Source organism: Hesperophylax consimilis, chromosome 19, assembly GCF_061612785.1.
Source record: "Hesperophylax consimilis isolate HC1 chromosome 19, BYU_Hcon_1.0, whole genome shotgun sequence".
Lineage (NCBI taxonomy): Eukaryota > Metazoa > Arthropoda > Insecta > Trichoptera > Limnephilidae > Hesperophylax > Hesperophylax consimilis.
Genome location: NC_142854.1, coordinates 25,114,232 through 25,135,918, shown reverse-complemented (window position 1 = coordinate 25,135,918; position 21,687 = coordinate 25,114,232). Strand labels below are relative to the sequence as shown.

Genomic DNA, 21,687 nt, shown 5'->3' with positions numbered 1-21,687 from the left:
ATTTAGGACAACCTAGTGACAGTACGTACATCGTATTCTACTACTCTGCTCACTAGTTTGTTCGTCGAGAATTATAAAAATACTCGTCGCTCGCCTGTGACATTGTGCTCGCCCGTCAGTGGACCGCTTAAGCTCGCAACTGGTGTCACGAGGAACGAGGGGCGTCCACAATAATATAGCTGTTTCACCCGTACACATATATTTGTACAGCTATCTCATTGTAATGCGTTCCGTTCCATTACGCTGTGAATGATGTTATTTGTAGTAATTTCATTAATTAACACATATTCGTTGTGCCTAATCTTTTCTTGTGCGTTTCGTTACTCGATTCCAATCTAGATACTTGAATATGTTATATTTTTGTTCGATTAGTATGAACATAACGCTCAATTTACTGGGACATACCTCTCTCGAACTAGGCTTACCAAGAAAAAAATAGGTAAATTAATGTAATCGACCAAGTGGTGTAAAATCGGTCAGGTACGATAAATCAATCGTTCACTCGTTCTTATCAATTAATCCTGATTTTTTCTTATCAATATAATGTCACAATAGTTCTACTATTTAATTATTAATTACGTTGTCACACCTCGGGTATTGGAAAAAAAATAGATATTTGCAATCAAATTCAAGACATCATTTTTATGTACAAATTGCGAGTTTGTCCGAGTATTGAATTCGGCGGCCACCTCTAATTTGGAGTTCCCAAATTTCAGAAAAAGCCGGAGGAATGTTTGATAGATTTCTTTTTTATATGAATATCAATATAATACAGAGAAAGTTGCTTCCAACCGTTTGGAGCCAATGAGACTATGTCATCGCCAATTGGGGTATTGTGAGGCTGAACGAAAGGGGGAGGGAAATGAGACGCGGAAAAATCTGTCTAATCCGTTTCAAGCAAAGTTTTGGGTGATAATGAGAGTATCTCCCACTCTGGAACGTATCGCAAATATACTATATATTATGCATATCATTTGAAACAGCAAAAATTAATTAAAATAAATTAACTTGCTCTCGCCCGGATTTGAACCCGCAACTTCTGAATTATTAATCGAGAGCCTTACCCGTCGACCCCGGAGGCCCTTATCTTAACTAAGTATCGCAGTATTAAGGCGGTAATTCTTTCCTTGTATTACCGATATTTCAATAGAAGATGCTCCCAGGAATTAACGTAACAACCAATATTTACACATGGGTGACATTATCTTCACATGAAAACGTGAGTTCAACACCTCGACTGTGGTACGATTCGCTAGCCTCTGTGCTTCCTCCTTCCTACAACCTGGATCTCTTCAAGACTCAGGTTCAATCCTTACTTCCCTCAAAAAGACCCTCCTCACAGCACCCCCAAAGATGGAAAGATACAAGTTTTTATCTCAGCGAAAATGTGGAGTTAATACAAAAAAATGGGTGGGAAATATCTATGGACTAGTTTTAATTTTTTGCGAGAAAACGTCTTTCGTTCGTCACTGGGCATAATGTATGTTTTCTGCTCAGCTTCATTTTTATAGCACCTCGAAATCTACACGACGACGCACGAATAACTCATGTTAACCTTTCCGTTGCCAAATTATGAATGGTTCTTTGTTCGTGCAGAGAGAATTTTGACGTTCTTATCTGACCCTTTCCCGCTCGATGACGTAAGCGCAATATAAAGCAATGAACGATCGTCTATTTTTAGAATATAATCTCCACTTGGCGCCACAACCCTTGGGCCATAGCGTGTATTTGGATATTTGGCGACAAAAAGCGTTTCATAGCACTGGCGAGAGACTTTTTAAAAACGTTTTCACGTAAAAACATTATAAGCATAAGTTGTGGCAATAATGTTTTTCTTCAGTCATTTGCGAAATTTCAGATAATTATCATGTTCGAATTGACTATAAATTGAAGTTGACTCCTTGATTTTGCATATTGTGTAATCGTGCTCTCAAAAGGTAAGTTGACACACTTGGTAATAATATTTAAATCCCTTAAAAATACTTTGAAAATTCTTGATTTGAACATTTTGGTGACTATAAATAAAAATAGATCACTTTAAAATTTACTGATTTTATTAGAATAACTTCAAAACTTTTTTTGTTGTTTTTTTTACTATCTTTACTTCATCTCCAAGAACTACACTATCCTGCAATAGCGGCATCATTCGATTTGTTCATATCATCTGTTCTTCGGTCGTCTCCAACTTTTTATATCGATACATTCTCTTCTCAGTTCATTCTAATCACTCGAGCGATCTATGTTATATATATTCATTGAATATAGGTAATTGAATTAATACTATTCCTCAAAATATTAATATAGAAACATAGAAAATTGCTTACTGCGGTATAAAGACAATGAATCCACCTAGATTTCTCCGTTTATCCCATATTTCAAGAGTTTCAACTGTTCCCAACCTTCTGGAGCCAGTGAGACTATGGCTTCCCCAATTGGGGTATGTTGTCAGGCTGAAGGTTGTGGGGAAGAGAAGGAGATGGGTAATAGGAATAGAGGAATACCTGGCTATTCAGATATGGTCACCAAACACGGCTACAGTCATTTCAAGCAACTTTTCAATTCTGAATGGTGTTCTTACATCATTTGAGAGTATCTTCGACTTTTAATAATTAAATAAAATTTTAACGCGAAGCGATTTTAACGCGCTACCTTCAGCTTGCTAGTCGAGTGCTTTACCCCTCAACCATGGAGTCCTTTAGTTAATTAGGATTATTTTAATAATTTATTCGTATTTCCTAACCTTCAAACTTGATTGAGAAAAAATGGATCAATAAACCATCTTATACCATCTCCCAAGACATAAATAGTTATTTCTTGAAGTTATTAAGTTGAAAACAAGTTCTTTATAAATTTATTTTTATAGCTTATCATCAAATGCTTCCATCAGTACTAGAAGTTTACAATACGTTTCGATTTATCAAAATATTCAGTTTGGTTTGGTTGGCCTCAAATCAAAAATTAATTGTTGTATGAAAAAGGCCACACTCCTCTTAAACATGCTTCCCAAATACACAAATTTGCTCCAAGTATTCATCATTGACAACTGTTGGATAATATAATATTTTTAATTTTACAGATTTCATAATGGTTGGTCTTCAAACCCTCGTATTTTTGCTCTTCGGAGTGGCATTCGTCTGCGCAGGAGTCACCCGCAGCAACACGGAGGTGGAGTCCTTCAGTGCTTTCCTGCAAAGGTCTGTGGATGGAAAGTACCAGGGTATGTCTGCTTTTTTTTAATAATTATTACTCCTGTAAATATTAGAACGCCATTGAAAGAATGGTTAATTGACTTGTCCTTATTTGAAATAGAGATTATGAAAACGCTGTTCCATAAATTTGCTAACCATACAAGCTTCAGGAATTTTTGTGTGTTTCCGGTTCTCAATAAAATCCGAATAAATGGAATATTTCTGAACTTATCAAAAAAATAAAAGTTATTTTGTAAAGGTATTAAAATACGCTTTAAAATTTTATTATTATGATTAAACATATAAATTGTTAAGCATTCGATTTTTGAAATCAAACAAAAAAAGTTTTAAAATGGCTCATCTTCCGTTTTTTTTTTGTCTAAACACAAAACTAAAATCAATGATAATAAATAAAAATTCAAATTTACTAGACAGATGTATTATAAAAATTATGGCAACTTCACTTTTTTATTGTTTCATATTAAAATAATCAATAAAAAAATTCACAGAGTTCAACAGCTCGGCTGTGGAACGATATGCCGACCTCTATTTATTATTTATTACTTATATTTCTCGGGGTCTGCTGTGTAGAGTTAAAGTAAAAAAAGATAAATGATCTATTCCTTCATATTAATCTTTAGATAAAATTGATCATTTTAATTTTGACGTATCGATAATATTGATTACACATTGAAAACAATCATTGGTTTTTCCAATGTTTTTTTAATCTTTTATAACAAACATTATTGATAACCATGTTTTGTCGACCTTCGTCAATAAAACTGTTACAATCTTCGGGATTGATATCCAAGGCTCGAGATCGACGGATCGCCTGTTCGATTTCCGGGTTTTTAAGAGAAAGCTACAAGCCAAAAATGTGTATTTTTGGTATACCTTATATCGTAGGTAATATGCATTAAAATCGCTTGACAAACGGAGTCTAGAAACGTTCGATTTCAAGCAAAAAAACTGGTTTTTATTTATTTTGTAAATAATTTTATAAGAAAACAAAAAAGTTAATCAAGTGAAACTGTCACAGATAATCTTGGCTATAATACTGTATTTTAAAAAGTTGTTTCCTTTATGCGTTCATACATTTCTATTGAAAAAATATTTTTTTTTTTGTAGTTAGCATTTATATTTTTTATTGAGTAATTTATTTTTTATTTGTATTCTACTCAAGCGAAGCGATAGTAAAACCTTCAATTTATCTAAAGCATATTTTTTAGTATTCATAATGTACACCAATTCGTTATAAAAATTAATCAAAATAGTGATTTGGCATTAAGCTTCGCCTATATAATTTTACTTATATTTGCGACAGATTCCAGTATGATATATACTCTCAATTACATTTTTTTAAATTTAATTGCCGGCAACCCGGGCGTTTATTGCAATAACATGATCAATATTACAAACATGAAAGTAACCCGCCTCAGAAGATTTCTGTTCTGAGGCGGGTACCTACATATATTTGCTTACACATATTTACACAAACATTTATACAAATATATATCAATATATATACATGGAGGATTCCATATTTATTTATATACATATATAGTTACATAAAAACAGGAATTTCGTAGGAACTTTAAATTTACAAAATGGTAGCGTCTAAATCTCATAATAATAACATATCAAAAATAGTTTAAACAACAGTATTAGGTATTGATAAACTAGGCATACGTAAAACATAAGCAGTTTTAATAAGAAAGAGTAAATCACTATAAATGTAAATAACACACGTTTGTAAATAAGAAATGAGAATTAGACTAAGAAGGGATTGCTAGAAATGTGCTGATGCATGCCCTTTTTTTATGTAGTAACCATGTGTTGAAATGTTTAAGTAAACTGTTTGGGTGTTTATGAGTGTTGCAGTAAGTGGTTTCTTTTAGGAAGGTGTTGAAGATGTAAGGTGCTTGGAAGGATTCGCGCTTTTTGGCAAAGGTTGAATTAATTTTTGGCACTTAAAGTTGATTCTGTGATTTTGCCCTTGTGTTATGTGGGTGAGTTACGTGGCATTGTGAGGATTTTATGCAGTTTATTTGGATGATCTTTTTAATGAATAGTTTCCTAATATCTAGTATATTATTTGTAATTAGTTAATTCGTTGCATTTTTTTAGATTGTCTGTATACCGCCGTTTTTGTACAAAATCACCTCAAGGGCGCTGTACAAATATATAATATAACTATACAAAGATCTATATTTCCCCCATGTTTCCAAAAAAGAAATTTCTCACTTCTTCGAATGAGGATCGGACATTGTTCCGTTCCTTCCCACCTTTATAAAATTCACGTCGTTGACTCCCCAGATTGTAGATTCTGTGGTCTAGAAGTGGGAACTTTAGATCACATATTTTTTGGCTGTCCCTCTCTAAACAAATATCCTCTCTTCTATCAAGCCTTATCTAAAATTGCCTCCCCTCCATTCAACATCTCATTTCTTCTAAGTCTGAACTCGACTCCAATTTTCTTTATAATTTTGATATTTGCCTATTTAAATAAAATTAATAATTAAATTCACCATTCATAGCAGCAGAGAAAGGATTAAAATAGATTTGAAACTAAATACAAAGGTTTAAAAAACTACAAACCATGGTGAGGAGGAATGTGAAAAAAAAACTTGATACCTACATCATGTACAAACTTTGCAATTGCAACTAATAAAAAAATTTAATTAAAAAAAATACTGAATGCTGTAGAATTGAGACCCCAGAGGTGTATGTGTGGTAAAACCATGTATGATTGTTAGAGAAGAGTTTAGATCCGTAAAGAGGAAGCGTAATGAGGAAGATTAAGGCCCCGTAGTAAGCGTTCAAAGATGGTTTAAAAGGGAGTTATGTAAACACGAACGTTAGAGCGAAAATGGTTAAAATATTAAATAAAACACGACTCGTTTGAAATAGAGCAAACATCTCGCGACAAATGCTTTAGTTGCATTTAAAGATACACTGTAATTTTTTTATTCCTATATAACATTACAAAAAAATAATAATAACGTGGTGCATAATGTAGAAATGTATTACATTCAATCGAATATTTTCCTCAGAAAGATAAAATTTTGGTTGAAACAAATACCCTAGAATAATAATAATACGTCCAACTCCAGAAATATATTGGCAGTGTTTACTTTGTTGGATGGCAACTCTGGCCGCTAGAGGCGCTAGTGTAGCGTGTTGCATTCCTTCCGACAATGGCCAAAAAGCCACATTAATATTGTTTTACGTAGTATGAGAAAAAAGGCAATAAAATCGAATATAGATTTATTTTTAAACATCATTTTATTTCAAATTAAATCCATTAAAATATATGAAAGAAAATCAACCCGCAAAACTCGTCCCGCTAGGAGGCGCTAGTGTAGCATATGGGAAATGTCACAAGTTGTTTTATAAATAAGGACGAGTTGTTTCTCATAATTTAAAAATTCATCGAATTTCGACGTTAATTTTGAAGTTCTGTAAAAGTACTACTCATGTTCTGTTATATATTTAAAATTACAATAGCATATTATCCAAGGTGGATATTTTCAGTTGCGAACTTACAAAATACAAGAGGTCAATAAAAGAATATTTCTCTGATGGTTTGTGAATAATGTTTATGTCTCTATTGTTTATATTTCTATTAAGATTTGATTTATATCTACAACCTCTCTCCATGGCTATAAATGTATTGTTTTCTAAATTTTTCGTTTTATATAAATTTTTGTTTTGTATAAATTTTTGATTTCATATTCCTTTCTTACAAATTTAATTTACTTATTCCTTATTATGCTGTCTCAGTAAAGGTAGTCAAAAGGAGGAAATCGATAATTGTTTTATTTTGGCCATATATAATACTAATGTACAAATTGAAATAAATGTAAACTGTCGATTTCCCGAAAATTAATAAATAAATAAATTATGTCGTATATGGGCCACTTCCTTCAGAGAATAGAAATAATATCAGAAAATGAATAAATCTTTCACAGAACTTTATCGTTAAGGTTTGATGAATATATTAGTATTTGGTTTAACTGACTGATTATAATAATGAATGTGTTCCAGAACCTCTGACCCCCGAGCTGGCCGAGCTCCAGAACGAGTGGGAGAGGAGCGGGAAGTTTGAGGGAGATATCGTCCTGACTCCCGAGCAGATTGACAGCTTCATAGATGACTATGCCGGCAAGAGGAACGCCATCCTGAACGCCAATAGGCTGTGGACCAACAAGATTCTCTACTACACCACCACCGGATTAAGTAAGTTACCTAAACGCTGTCTTCTCATCTTGTTCTTCTGGTTCTCCATTGATCCAATAATTGATTAGTCTTTCACATAAGTATATGTAGTATAATTTTGACACGAGAACAATAAAATTACAGTAAACCAAAAATACATACATGAAATAAAAATTTTAAAAACCGTGGTCTAATAGGTGTACCATAAGACAACCAAAAGTTGGAATAATTCAATGCGAAATTCACCAAGTAAACCTTTAAACATATCAATATCACCTAAGTATTGATTTCCCAATGAGAAACCTCTGTATCGGAGAATTAGCAATGTAATTGCGCTTATGTACACCTCGGTGGAAAAGTGTATTGTGTAGTGTTGATCTTGTGGGTATTTGTAAGTTTATAAGTTGCATGAGTTCCGAGCAGTCTAATTTAGTGTTTAGTAAATAATTTATTTAGCGTTTGTCTTATGCAGAGGTTCCCAAACTTTTTTTCCCCGTAGACCCCCTGCCTGCCGAATATTGAATTTTCCTAAAACTATTAACGTCCCATGAGATAATCATTTATTTTTTTAGTAAAAATATTCCCTTCTCTTGCCTGCCCAACAACCGGGTGGCGGTATAGTTGCTGTGTCTTTACATTGTGCAGACAGGGGCGCCCTTGTGAGGTATTACACCAAATGAAAATGAAGCAGGATAAGCAATGTGAATTTTTTTTCTGTAGCTGGCCCTACAGAACTGCCCCTTAAGTTCTTTGTCAGTGCTTATTCCGGTCATTTCTTCTTGTCACATGTTTTCCGATTCTTCAATGTTCCATTTCGATAGTCAAAATGTCCTTAAACTTATTTTTGAAGTCTGTGTAAAGTACATTTAAATGTTGAACGTCATTATTACCCTGGACGTTTTTCAAAAACAAGTTGGGGAACTAGGAAAATTCGCGGCTTCCAATGTGCAATGTTTTGCTTGAATATATTAATTCTGACGAGAAAAGGAACGTAGACTCTATTTATATACCTCAATTAACAACTTTACGAAATATAAAAATTCAAATATCAAATGAGTAATTTCTCAATCTTTGTGTTAGGTCTATTGTGTCATTTACGGAACTCCTAAATGTTGACTTGAGGTAAATGTACCCCCATTTGAATCTCGTGGACCCCCAATTATTTTTCTCGCTGACATAGACCCCCAGCAAGCCGATATCGACCCCTGGGGGTCTATATAAACCACTTTGGGAACCTCTGGTCTAATGTATGAATTTGTAGAGTTGTTGCACTCCGCGTATTTCCATTTGTGTACATAATTTGAAAATTGTGTTTTTCTTAGCCGCTGCCCAAGTGACCGCAGTAGAAGCCGCCCTCACCGCAATCTCCAGCGCGTCTTGCGTCACATTCCAAAAGAGGACCACCCAAGCCAATTACGTCAATGTTGTCGTGAGTTGTTTTTTTGTACTTTTCCATTAACGCAGCAACAGTATTCATATTATTCACGTTTTTCGTGTTCTTGGATAGTCTTAGTCTGCTCCATATGGTGAAATAATGCATATATCTCTACAGGACATCCCAGGTACAGGTTCTGCAGTTTGATAATGAGATTTACCTGATCTTATTGTGTAGTCTCTGTCAAATTAATGTCCAGTGTAGCGAGTTTAGCAATGCGCAATGGAATTATGATACTGTTGTGTTCCCACAAACAATTCTCCAACTCGTTGTGGAAGGAGATTTTAAAGAATAAATTCTTTGTTTTAAATCATGGATTTATTCAATACTTCGCTTATTCCAATAGTGACTCGATAGTCGACCTAACTAGGAGCTGGTTAAATGAGATCTGCCAAAACCAAGTTTGTCTGGAAGTAGTCTAACTGGCCCTATCGACTACTGACTACTAGCTGCCATCTTGTGGACTTCCAAACAAGTTCTTTGCACTGCCCTCTATGAGTGCATCTGTGAAGCTCTTAGCTAACTCACTTCCCAACAGATACCAACCCTGATGTCTGGCAATGAAGCATGGAACTGGCAGAGAAATGATAAAAGCAGAATTGGTTGCTATGTAAATGAGTTCCACGAAGCATAAATTATAAAACAATGTTTGACCATGTTATGAATGTATCTGTACCTGCCTATCCATGGATCTCGAGCTTCTCTTCTGATCTCTGCTTCTTCTGCTTTCCACTTTGTCATAACTAATCGTTTGTTTGTGTCCACGTTCCAGGTCAGCAACTCTGGCTGCTACTCCAACGTCGGCATGACCGGAGGAGCTCAGATCCTCAACCTTCAGACCAACACCCCTGGAAATGGGTGCTTCCGCCACGGAACCATCATCCACGAATTCCTGCACGCCCTAGGATTCTACCACATGCAGAGCACCCACAACAGAGACGATTTCGTCAGGATTGTATGGGACAAGATCCAGGCTGGTCAGTTCAAATTCTTTGTCACATTATTATTCTTTTACATTAACTCTACACAGATAGACTTTAAAAAAATACTCTCAGGGTCTATGTCACCTCTGAAGATTCTTTATGGAGGTAAGGAGAGGATGTACGGTAGCAATCTGAGGTCAGTATGTCCAGGAGTGACAGACGTTTGATAGATCCCTCCCATGGCGGCGTAAGGCGGGGTCGAGAGAAAAACCTTCTCCCATGTACCCGGGCACCCCTGCTTTACAAAACGTAATTTTAAACTTGGGGTGAGTTATGGCAGCGGTGTTGGTCACACAATAAATGGTTCCGGGGTGGCAGTATCCATTCCCACCTCTCAGATTGTATCATAAAACACCTTTCAAAAGTGTTGTGATTTATCCAGTTACCTGTTTGAATAATTGCCTTGCAGCTATGATAATAAAAGAAATATGAAAAACATGAAATATAAGTAAAGCAATAAAACACTACACGTGTCAGTTTGAAATATTAGTTGTTATTCCATGTTGCGAAGTATGTCATTTACTCGTATATTCAATAATATCCTTCTTTGATATATTTTGTCACAAGAGGAAATTATTTCAGTTCAATAATTTTACAGCAGGAAGACGCAGTTGCTAAATTGGTTCCGAATTCTCTCTGAATCGAAAGCGAGCACTTAAATATATATTAATACATAGGTACCATTTGATCGGATCAGATGTTATGCTACGTATAAACTTGCGAGTCAAACCGCGAACCGAACCACGAGTTGAACCACGAAACACGGGAAAGGAACGAATCAACCACACTGAGAACAATAGTATGACTGATTTATTAAAATCCGGTTAGAAACGTAATGGTAGGCCATTTTCTGATAAAATATTAGTCATTCGGAATAAATTGTTCACGCAGCTGCGTTTATCTTGATAAATATAATGACGAAATGCGATAATGTTAGAATTTTTATGAATACGTGTTCTCATCCTCATAACACGTTTGTGTTTTACTGATAGTTTGTTATGAAATCTGTCGATTCATTCATCAAAAACCTACAGTCCTGTTTTTAACAGGAATACAAATAATGTTACCAGATTTTTAATAAATTAGCAATATTTTAATTTATAACAGCAAGATTTCTTTGTGCACTAATGGCGGTTTGCGGTTGGTTCGTGCGTTTCTTTGGTTCGTGGCTCGTGGTTCAGCTCGCAAGTGTACACGCGACATTAAAAGTTCGGAGCGAAGAAGGGGTGGCATGGTGTGCAAGTGTTAAAAGTTTGGAATGAGAAAATGATTATTTCGTTCAATATTTACCAAATCATATTCCACAGTAGTAATTGCAATTTATTACGTTTGACAAGATGGCACAGTGTAAATATAAAACAAATATTTGTTTTTATTTTTTTTTAATCTGGGGTAGGTATGTTTTGATCAGTAACGTTCTCAATGAGTAAGATAAGCTAGTAGCTGAATTAACAAATGCGTCTGGTTCCAAGTCGGGCGTTATTGGTTCAATTCATCTTCTAGCTAATTATTGCATCATTGCACAGCCAATATCTGACGCTATTATGACTGTGATAGGAGTTTTTGAAATATTGTCAGGTTTTTAATAACTCAATTCAATAATAGAGAATGTAACATAAAATTTGATTATTATGACGTCAGAAACATCTTCCACGTGAATATCGGTTTAAGGCGATGCACTACGTCGTGTAATATTTTAAATTGAGCCGCTATCAATAACAGCCCTTACGCAGATGGCGATAAGGTTTAAATTCCCGCTTAACACCATCCGCCTGTTTTGATTTATGCAAGAAAAAAACATGGCCAAAAAGTGCCTTTTATTTTATTTTGTGGATGTTCAGGCATAAATATTTATTTTTTTTTCGATCATTTTATAAATAACCTAATTTTCCACATTATACAATAAAATCATAACCGAAAATGGGTTCATTAGTAGGAGATTTTGAACTTTATAGCAGTTTTCATAGGCCTTATACATTATTTTTTTCTGGGCTTATAAATAGACTTATCTGAAAAATACTCGATTATTTCAAAGGCCAAGATGTATTCTACTCGCAGTATTTAGTTAAATCATCTGAAACATTTCTAGGCGACCAAATTTTCAAACCAAAAACACGTGATTTTGCATTACTACGTATGGCATCGCCTTAAAATCGACCCAAAAGTTATGCCAACTCAGCCACTGACCAGTTATTTAGTCATGTTTTAAAAATCGAATTTTTCATGTTAACACTGTCGAAATCATTTGTAAAGTAGCAGATAAAAACCCAACGCTGTTTGAAAACTTCAACTTTTTGAAAATAACAGATGGCGCCACTTCCGTTTAAAACAATCCTCAACTGTACAGTCATTAAGATAATAATACATTCAGATTCGTTTGCTAAACTATGTACGAGAGTAATTGTCGAGTTTGCTTTATAGTTTGTTTGTGAACGGTTACATTGAAATACGTTCTTATTCCTAGTGGATCGAGTTGGTACTCTTACGGCCGTTGTTCCCAACTTTTCGAAGGATCAATCTCAGGCTCCGATCAGCCAAGTAATTTGTTCAATAACATTCGATTCGTCTGTTTCCAAACAGCTTTACCATTGATTATCCTAAGTGGCCCCGCCCACTTTCATAGACAATAAAATGACATCAAAGTCAAAACTTTCAATGTTAAATTAATATTTACGAATTAATTATTGTGTTTATTATTAATGCATATATATTTTTTTAAATAAACATATTAATAGGTTAAAAATAAAGTGTTTGCTTGACTTTAATGCCATCGTGTCTTGGCGTCGCGAATATTTTTCATTCTGTCGACACTTTTTATAACTAGTCATTTACTGAGGTAGGCTTAATCCAGTAGTTTGCCTTTCTTAAATTTGTAGATTGCTCAGTTGTCACCTTTCCGTTGGAAATAGCGTAGTTGTGCCCTTGAGCAGTGTTGAGCCAAAATTTCGGCTTGGCTGTTGATCAGTAGGATTGGGAACAGCGGCCGTTAGTTGACTAGTCGAGTTACGAATTTGCAATTTTGATAAAGAAGCTGGGAGCCCACCAATAAACAGTTTTTTAAACTTAATCTCTGGAACCTTAATCCACCTATTTTGAAAGAGGTACCATAACAAGTATACTCGTGGCAGATCCCATGAATTTTTTTTTCTCCAAAGGAAAGAACTCTTACCTATCAGAACTCGCCAATCAAAAGAGCGACTCGATTCAGCATTAACCATCGACATATTTACGGACTAATACGAATATTTCAATTACATTTTTATACTTACATTTACCTCAAATTTGTTATCTTATCCATATTCTACAGGGTGTATCGGCACGTACCCGACAAACTTTAATCAGCTATTCCTTAGCACATTTGGAGTAAAAAATGTTATGGGCACTTTGCTGTCCGGAAACATTTTTTTTTTAATAAAAAAATTATCATTCATATTTTCATCACATGTCACAACTGTTTTATCCTTTGTCACAGTTTGAAAACCCATCTGGCAATATTTTATTCAAGTTTCGTTGAATAATATACGTACGTACCTACATTGGCGCGCTTTTACAATCACAACGAAATGACATGGCACCATTCGTCTCATTTTTAACTATTATTATTTAGTGTGTATGAAAGAGCGAAGACGCTTTTTGACACACTTGCTAATAACAGCTGTTGAACACGAGAAACAATGCCAATGACAGTGATGGAGTGTGGATTTTTTTATAATTTTTTGTTTTTAATTGAAAAAAAATGTTACCGGACAGCGAAGTGCCCATAACATTTTTTACTCCAAATGTGCCAAGGAAAAGCTGGTTAAAGTTTGTCGGGTACGTGCCGATACACCCTAATTGGTGTAAAATAATTTATTTATTGAAAGTATATTAAAAACAAAGACTCGAATATAAAAAGTAAGAAATACAAGTACATGAAAAACTTATAAGTGGACTAAGATGATAATATTGTATTATAACCTTCTTGTACCTACATTCCGAGCAGTTAAATAGATCCGCAACATATGCGTATATTTTACTTCATGTAATCTAGGTACAAGCGAATGTTTGAAATGCTTAGTTCTGTTATCATTACATTTAAACATGATTTTGGAACGAGTAGCTCTCGTAGGTATATGAAATTCAATGAGGTTAATGGGGAACATAAAGAAATAGATAATAATGTTTTTTTTATGTTATTCAGGAACCGAGAACAACTTCAACAAGTACACCACAACCCAGGTGACCAACTTCAACGTTCTGTACGATTATGGAAGTGTGATGCATTACTCTGAATATGGATTCAGCATCGATGGCAGCAAGACCATCGTCCCTCTCCAGGTAACTTAACTTGTAACTAACAGATGTTATACAAGCATAGATAATAGAAACAAAGATAAACATGAAAACATGTGGAGCTACGATCAAACCGCACAACGCAAACGTGGGTTTGTTTTGGTTCCATGATAACTCAACTAACCTAACATAACCTACTTAACCCAGTTAATAAAGTGTTTGTTTCATCACTTTCCATGACTTTATATAACTTTTTAAAGATGTGATGAATTATCATTGTGATGAGTTATCCGGTAACCTTTTGGTTCCATGATAACTCAACACAGTGATAATTCAACACATTTTTAAAAAGTGATATAAAGTCATAGAAACGATGAAAAAATTTTAACCTAACCTAACCTAACATAACCTACTTAACCCAGTTAATAAAGTGTTTGTTTCATCACTTTCCATGACTTTATATAACTTTTTTAAAGATGTGATGAATTATCATTGTGATGATTTATCCGGTCACCGTGTGTTTTATATGCACGGAAAAAACGTACAAATTTATTAAGAATCTCTTCCAATTATTCGTTATCCGGTTAAAAACAAATTAAGCACTTAACAAATGAATTAATAGGTTTCCTGATAAACTACTAGTAAAATTCCAATGAATTGTCACGATGTCGGAACACGTGTTTATAAAAATCCATTTTATTGCATTTGGAAACCACTATTCAGAATTGAAACGTAGCTTGAAATGGCTATGGCCGTGTTTGGTGACCAGATCTGAATAGCCGATTACTTCCCCACCTTCCTCTTTCCCATATCCTTCCCCTCCCCACTTATTTCAAGTTCAAAACAAAAATTTCTTAAAATTGATCCCAAAAACATTTCGAGTATAACTAATGACTTTGAGAGTTATCAACGCTAAAACACAGATGAACATGTCTCTTCCGCTGTGTAAGCAATGTGTATCTTTAAAACGATACTCTATATTTAACTCTATACGAGGAATACACAAGCCAAAGAAGGGTTATTCTTAGTGTGTCTTATATCACCAAAAATGTAGGTGATAGGCATAAAAATCGCTCAGCACACAGAATTTAGAATTAGGCGGTTTAAGTGAGAAAGTAATATTTGTTTTATTTATTTTGTGAATAATTTCAAAAGAAAAAAATAAAAACCAATCAAAGTAAACTGTCATTAATATGTATAGTGATTAAATTTTTTTTTAAAATTGTTTCTGATATGCGTTCTTATTTTTCTAGTGAAAAATGGTATATTAAAGTATAAGTGGATAAACAGGTCTTTAAAACATGCGCGATTTTTCGAGCACGACGACGTAGCCGAGTGCTCGAAATAAAGCAAGTGTTTTAAAGACCAGTTATCCACGAATACTTTACGCTATTTTTTTTTATTGGTACACTTTGAAAACATAAATATTGATATTATTATTAAAAATTTGGAAATAAGAACTATTAATGAATTCGTGATGTGACATCACAATATCTTGTTGTCATGGAAATGAAAAACACAATTGACATTTAGACTTCACATTTTGTTGATTTGTTGATGTTGCCATGGTAACTTTAAAAAACGCGCGTTCCATAAAGTGCGATTTAAACACGCTAGAGCGTACTTTAAATGAGTAAAAAAGGGCACCAATAACAAAAAATACATTTTTTTAAACGTGTATCCGGCGTTGGGACTTGCGAAGCTTAATGCCAAATCACTATTTTGATTAATCTTTATAACGAATTGGTGTACATTATGAATACCAAAAAATATGTTTTAGATAAATTGAAGGTTTTTCTATCGCTTCGCTTGAGTAGAATACAAATAAAAAAATAAAATACTCAATAAAAAATATAAATGCAAACTACTAAATAATTATATTATTTCAATATAAATGTAAGAACGCGTAAGGGAAACAACTTTTTAAAAATACAGTGTTATAGCTAAGATTATCTGTGACAGTTTCACTTGATTAACTTTTTTACTTTCTTATAAAATTATTTACAAAATAAATAAAAAACAGTTTTTTGCTTGAAATCTAACGTTTCTAGACTCCGTTTGTCAAGCGATTTTAATGCCCATTACCTACGATATAAGGTATACCAAGAATATACACATTTTTGGCTTGTAGCTTCCTCTTACGAATGGCTTGGGGTTAAGTTTTGAGGTTGGACGAGGTGCATTTTAAATGCGGAAATACTATTATTGTAGTATAATAAGTAATTGTTTCACTTGATCGTGCCATATCTTTCTCTGGCGTCCTGGAATTCTTCCAAGTCATATATTCATACATCCAACTCACACATTTTTTTTCGTTCATTACATACGCCTTATTTCAATACAAATAATTATGTGATTCATGTCTTTGTCGGGCGTCCATTCTCTTCACGTAGTATCAAGAAATCCGCGTTGTTTCTTTAAAAAAACTACATTATGTCAACATTAATTCGATTCTGTGTCTCATTCCAGTGTAGAGATAATGCTAAAGTCTTTCTCGGGCGTCCCCGACTTCTTCTGTCATTAAATCTACACTCTAAACTCTCATGGCACTATTAAGATAAAACTTTGAAATTTTCAGCAAAATCCGTCCAGTAGTTTTAGAGTATATAGGGTACCAACAACGAAAGGTACATTTTTATATTTGTGGATGTATGTACAGGGTTTTCCAATAAGAGATGTTATTTTGAATAATCCGCTATTTCAGTAGATGTTACTTTCGCAGCTGTTATTTTTTGACATTTGACAAGTAGAAACTACGTTATTAATAAAAATGGAACGATACACGCTTCAACAACGCATTGAAATTATTAAAATTCACTTGAGTGAATCAAATGCAAATCATATTGAGTGATGAGGCCCATTTCCACCTCGGTGGCTTCGTCAACAAGCAAAATTATCGCATCTGGGGCTCGAAAAACCCAAGAATTATTGTTGAAAAGCCTCTCTATCCTCAACTTGTAACTTTTTGGTGCGGTTTATGGTCCGGCGGAGTCATTGGACCTTACTTTTTCGAAAATGAGGCTGGAGCAACAGTTACGGTGAATGGATTGCGCTATCGAGAGATGAAATTAATGATTTTTTATGGCCGGAATTGGATGGTATTGATCTAGACCAAGGCTGCCCAACCTTTTTAACAGTTGGGCCAAATTGACGATTTTGAATCACTGGCGGGCCACTGAATACCTGACGGTTCCTATTTCCATGGGGGGGGGGTTGTTAGAGAATTTCTATAAAACATAATTCCCCACAAAAAAAATTCAAAAATGAGTGCTCCCCACAAAATATTTGAAATCCATGGGGGGGGGGGGTTGTTACGGAACTTCGCTGAGAAAAAATATTCCGCGCACCCAAAAACATCATATGTGATTCCCCACAACACAAGATTCCATTTCGGACGCGAAAGATATTATATCAAAAACCGGTGTATTTTTGTTTAAAAAGTAAGTTCAACAGGTTGGATTTTTTCGTCGCTGATTCTCGTTCTGGGTAGCGTAAATAGCGATAAATCGCCTTCGTTGGCAACACTGGTGACCGCGCGCAAGCTGCCATGTTTGTTTTACCGCGGGCCCGCGACACTTCTTCAAATTGGCGGATTGGCGGGTTTTTTGAAAATGGTTCACGCGGGCCACTTATAATTCGTTCGCGGGCCACATTGTGGCCCGCGGGCCTGGGGTTGGGCAGCTTTGATCTAGACAACGTTTACTTTCAACAAAACGGCGCTACGTGCCACACAAGCAACGAAACCATTGATCTTTTACGATTGAATATCAAAATAACAACTCTTATTGGAAAAATGTTTGTCAACGGTTATTTATCATTGTATGAATTTTAAAACGCGTTTATTAGTAAGATCGTTAATCTGTTTTAATTTTTTTCCAGTCTACTACAGCAACCATTGGACAGCGTGTCGGCATGAGCGCTGGCGACATCTCCAAGTTGAAGTCTCAGTACAAGTGCTAATTAATTTCAATTAATCCTTTTCAACCAAGACTATCATTTTTCAACGCACCTGATACTAAATTGTAAATATTATATTCCTCTTTAGTCATTATTCTCTAAACAAAACATCTGAACATCGTCATTCTGACAATAAAACGAACGAACACAAAAAGTTGTATTATTCAAAACTTACCTAACCTAACCATGAACTACAATAAAACCTTAACTATTTTGTTTTTCTTAACATCAACTCGTCACATCTTTGGGAATGCCATCTGGAGGATATCTGTTGTAGGAGGGAGGAAACACAGAGGCCGAGAAAATGGTTCGACAATCCACAGCCACGCTGTTTAAGTAAGCTCAAGGAAGAGTTGTAGAAACGATCATGGACCCAATTTTCATTTCAGTAGACAATTGCTCGCATGCGAGCATCGCGCACGATAAATTATCTACTGTTTCGATAAATGCGTATTTTCGACCGTCGTAGATAATGTAAAACAACCGATATTAATACCAACATAAAAATGTACCAATTTATTTTTTTTATATGGTAACCCGTGTATTTAACTCCATAGATTTGATACATTTTTCTATATACATCTGTTTACGACTGTCAATTTTCAATTCACTTTGTTGTTCGTTGAAGAAGTAGTAATTTGACCCAACAGAATGTTGGTAAGATCCTGTGCCAAAAAAATTCAACGCAATTAAAATCTGAAAAAAAAAAGTTTTATTATCATATCACTGATTTGAGTACAAAAAATGATTTGTTTGCATATAACGGGGATCACTAATCGTTCTTACCTTCGTTTTAACATCTACAGACTTGATTTTATACGGTTCTTTCATCAAAGGCGACAATAGATCAATTAGTTTGAGCACCAATTGTTTAGATAGTCGAAAATTTTTTATGAACAGTTCATTACTCAGACTAAATGCATCATTTCTTGAAAAAAAAATTCTTGGTGGCCTTTCAGTTAAATATTCGGCCTGTTCCATGTCTTCGGTCGCTTGTATGTGCGTCAAATTTTCAAAACTCACCATTTTTATAATAATTAACAAAAATACGATACACGCAAACCGTACAAGTAACACTTTTTGACAGTTGAACTACTACTAAAACCAATAGTCCAATTATTATCTACTGCTTTGTAATAGATAATTATCTATTAGAAATTCCAAAATACGCTTTCTATCGAAAATTAGAAGATAATTACTCGATGATAGAAAAACCATAGACAACGTAGATCATTATCGCATGCGAACAGTTGTCTACTGAAATGAAAATTGGGTCCCAGTTTTCAAGTGATACCGTGCTGAGCGCGCGTTTGGTGTGCTTCGCGACCAATCGATCACACTAGTTCCTCGAAGCATTCTTCCATTGAAATACCGATAGATCAAGGTCAACAACAATCCAACCTAACCGTAACCTTGATCTCGAAGGTGATTTTTAAGAAAACCATTACAATTATTCAACAAAATAGTCAAGAAAATCAGAAGGGAGATCAGATATAAATACTATACCGCACCAAATACCTACATGAAACCAAAACCAAACAACTGAACAAATTAAAACCATGTTATAAATTTATAATTACTTAACTCGACCGTTTTGCATTTCGTCTACCTGTAAATTTGTTTGTTATTCACCGTTTGAATGATTCAGTAAAGATTCATTTTTCAATGAGAAATGGTGGTGTTTGTTTGTAGATTTCATTTGCATTTTTTCAATATTATGGTAACTAACTGCCAGAAGAATGTTTAAAAAAAGAATTGTCATTGAGATAGTGACGTTTCTGTGAAAAAAAAGTATAATTCCTTATTTGAAATATTTAAAAAAAAACATAAGTACACAAAATTTATGGCTTATAAATAGGTATTATAGGTATTTAACTACCTTCTCACAAAATCTTAGAGGAAATTTTAGTTTTGATTTATTTATAATAATGCAAAATTAGAACGCAACGTTCAATGTTCACAGAACTATTAATTTCTTCAGTCAGGTAACTACTGTGATATTGAAATAAATATAATATTTACTGAATCAATAAGGCTTCGTAGTAAGCGTTAAAAAAGAAGAAAAAGATGGTTTTAAAGGAAGATGATAAATACGAATTGTAAAGAGAGCACGCTAATATTAAAAAAACGATAATAATTTAGAGAAAGTTTTTTAGGTTGAGTATTTAATCGATAGATGGCGCTAGTCATAAAGCTTACTCCAGATTCCGTCAGATGTCGCTAGAGTGTAATAGTTACTTGCGAGATGATATTGTCAGAGAGCAAGCTCCTCGGGAGCCAGAGAATTACCAACCCTCGGGTAATGAACAGTTTAGTTTAATCCAGACCTTTTATTGTAACGTAAATACTTCCTTTTGCTAATTTCAAAGAGTTCCCAACACCGAAGTCTGCATAGTAAAGCAGATATAACAATATGTAATAAAACACGACTTGTTTAAATATAGCAGAAATCTCGCGATAAATGCAAAGTTGCATTTAAAGATACGCTGTGAATTTTTTTCATACCTATAACCAGTTAAATAACAGGACAAAGTGTGTTTTTAATAATTTTCGGGGGAATTTCATATGATTAACATTTCAGCTGTTTTTTTAGAACTACTCCGAACCGTCTGGAGTCAGTTATGCTATGAAATCCCCAATTGTAGTATGTTGTGAGACTGGAGGTAATGCGGAGATGAAGGAGATGGGAAGAGGAAGGTGGGGAAGTACCTGGCTATTCAGATCTTGTCGCCAAACACGGCTAAAGCATTTTAAAGCAACGCTTCAATTCTGAATGGTCTTACACCAGGGCGATACTGAGAGTATATTCCACAATGGAATGTGCCGCAAATATACTTAATATTATTTTAAAGAAGTGAAATAACACAATTAATTAAATTAAATTTACTTGCGCACGCCGCGATTTGAACACGAACCTCCACCTTTGTATATATACAACACACATGTACGTATTATAATCATTATTTTATAACATATATTTTTAAGATATATAAAACTTAAAATGTCAATGAGAAAAATGTTATAAATAGGTATAAATTCAGATTGCGACCACCATCTTGAAACGGAAACGGAAAGTACAAATCAATTTACAGATAAACGATATGAAAAACTACGCTCATTCAAATAACATATAATTTCATTGTAGGCGACAACCTGATTGGGTAGTCTAGGAATTCATTATTTTGGTTCATGAACACGTGTTCCGATATATTCTGAAAGTACTAACATTTTTATTACGAAACGGCCTACTGTCCCGTGTATAACAGGATTTTCATAAATCAGCAATACTCGTTTTTCTCCGAGCACACAGAGAAAAATGAGGATTGCTAATTTATTTAGAATCTTTTCAAATTATTAGTAATCCGGTTAAAACCGGGATTGCCGACCATTTCCTGATAACCTGTTATCAAATTTCTAACATATCGGAACACATGTTCATGCACCTGCATTTTCTCTGATAATGTGTAATGACGAAATATGAATTATCATTAATTTGACGATAATCATAATTTAGAAATATTCATTTTTCTTCGTGTAGTTTCGTAGAATGGATATATTTTTAAGCACTTTTTGGCTTTAAAAAGCAGTGTAGTCATTCATACTATCGTTCCTTATGTGAATAACAATTATGTAT

The 21,687-nt window shown here is 34.3% G+C and overlaps 1 protein-coding gene across 1 annotated transcript; it reads left to right on the top strand.

Annotated features, from left to right (window-relative positions):
• The first annotated feature begins 1,922 nt into the window (after positions 1-1,922).
• Positions 1,923-18,125, top strand: LOC149415039 (astacin-like). Its single transcript, XM_089643168.1, has 7 exons — positions 1,923-1,937; positions 3,077-3,217; positions 7,236-7,427; positions 8,729-8,835; positions 9,614-9,818; positions 14,005-14,141; positions 17,976-18,125. Exons 2-7 carry the CDS (start codon positions 3,085-3,087, stop codon positions 18,054-18,056), a joined length of 855 nt encoding a protein of 284 aa, XP_089499294.1. The 5' UTR covers positions 1,923-1,937; positions 3,077-3,084; the 3' UTR covers positions 18,057-18,125.
• Positions 18,126-21,687: the final 3,562 nt, after the last annotated feature.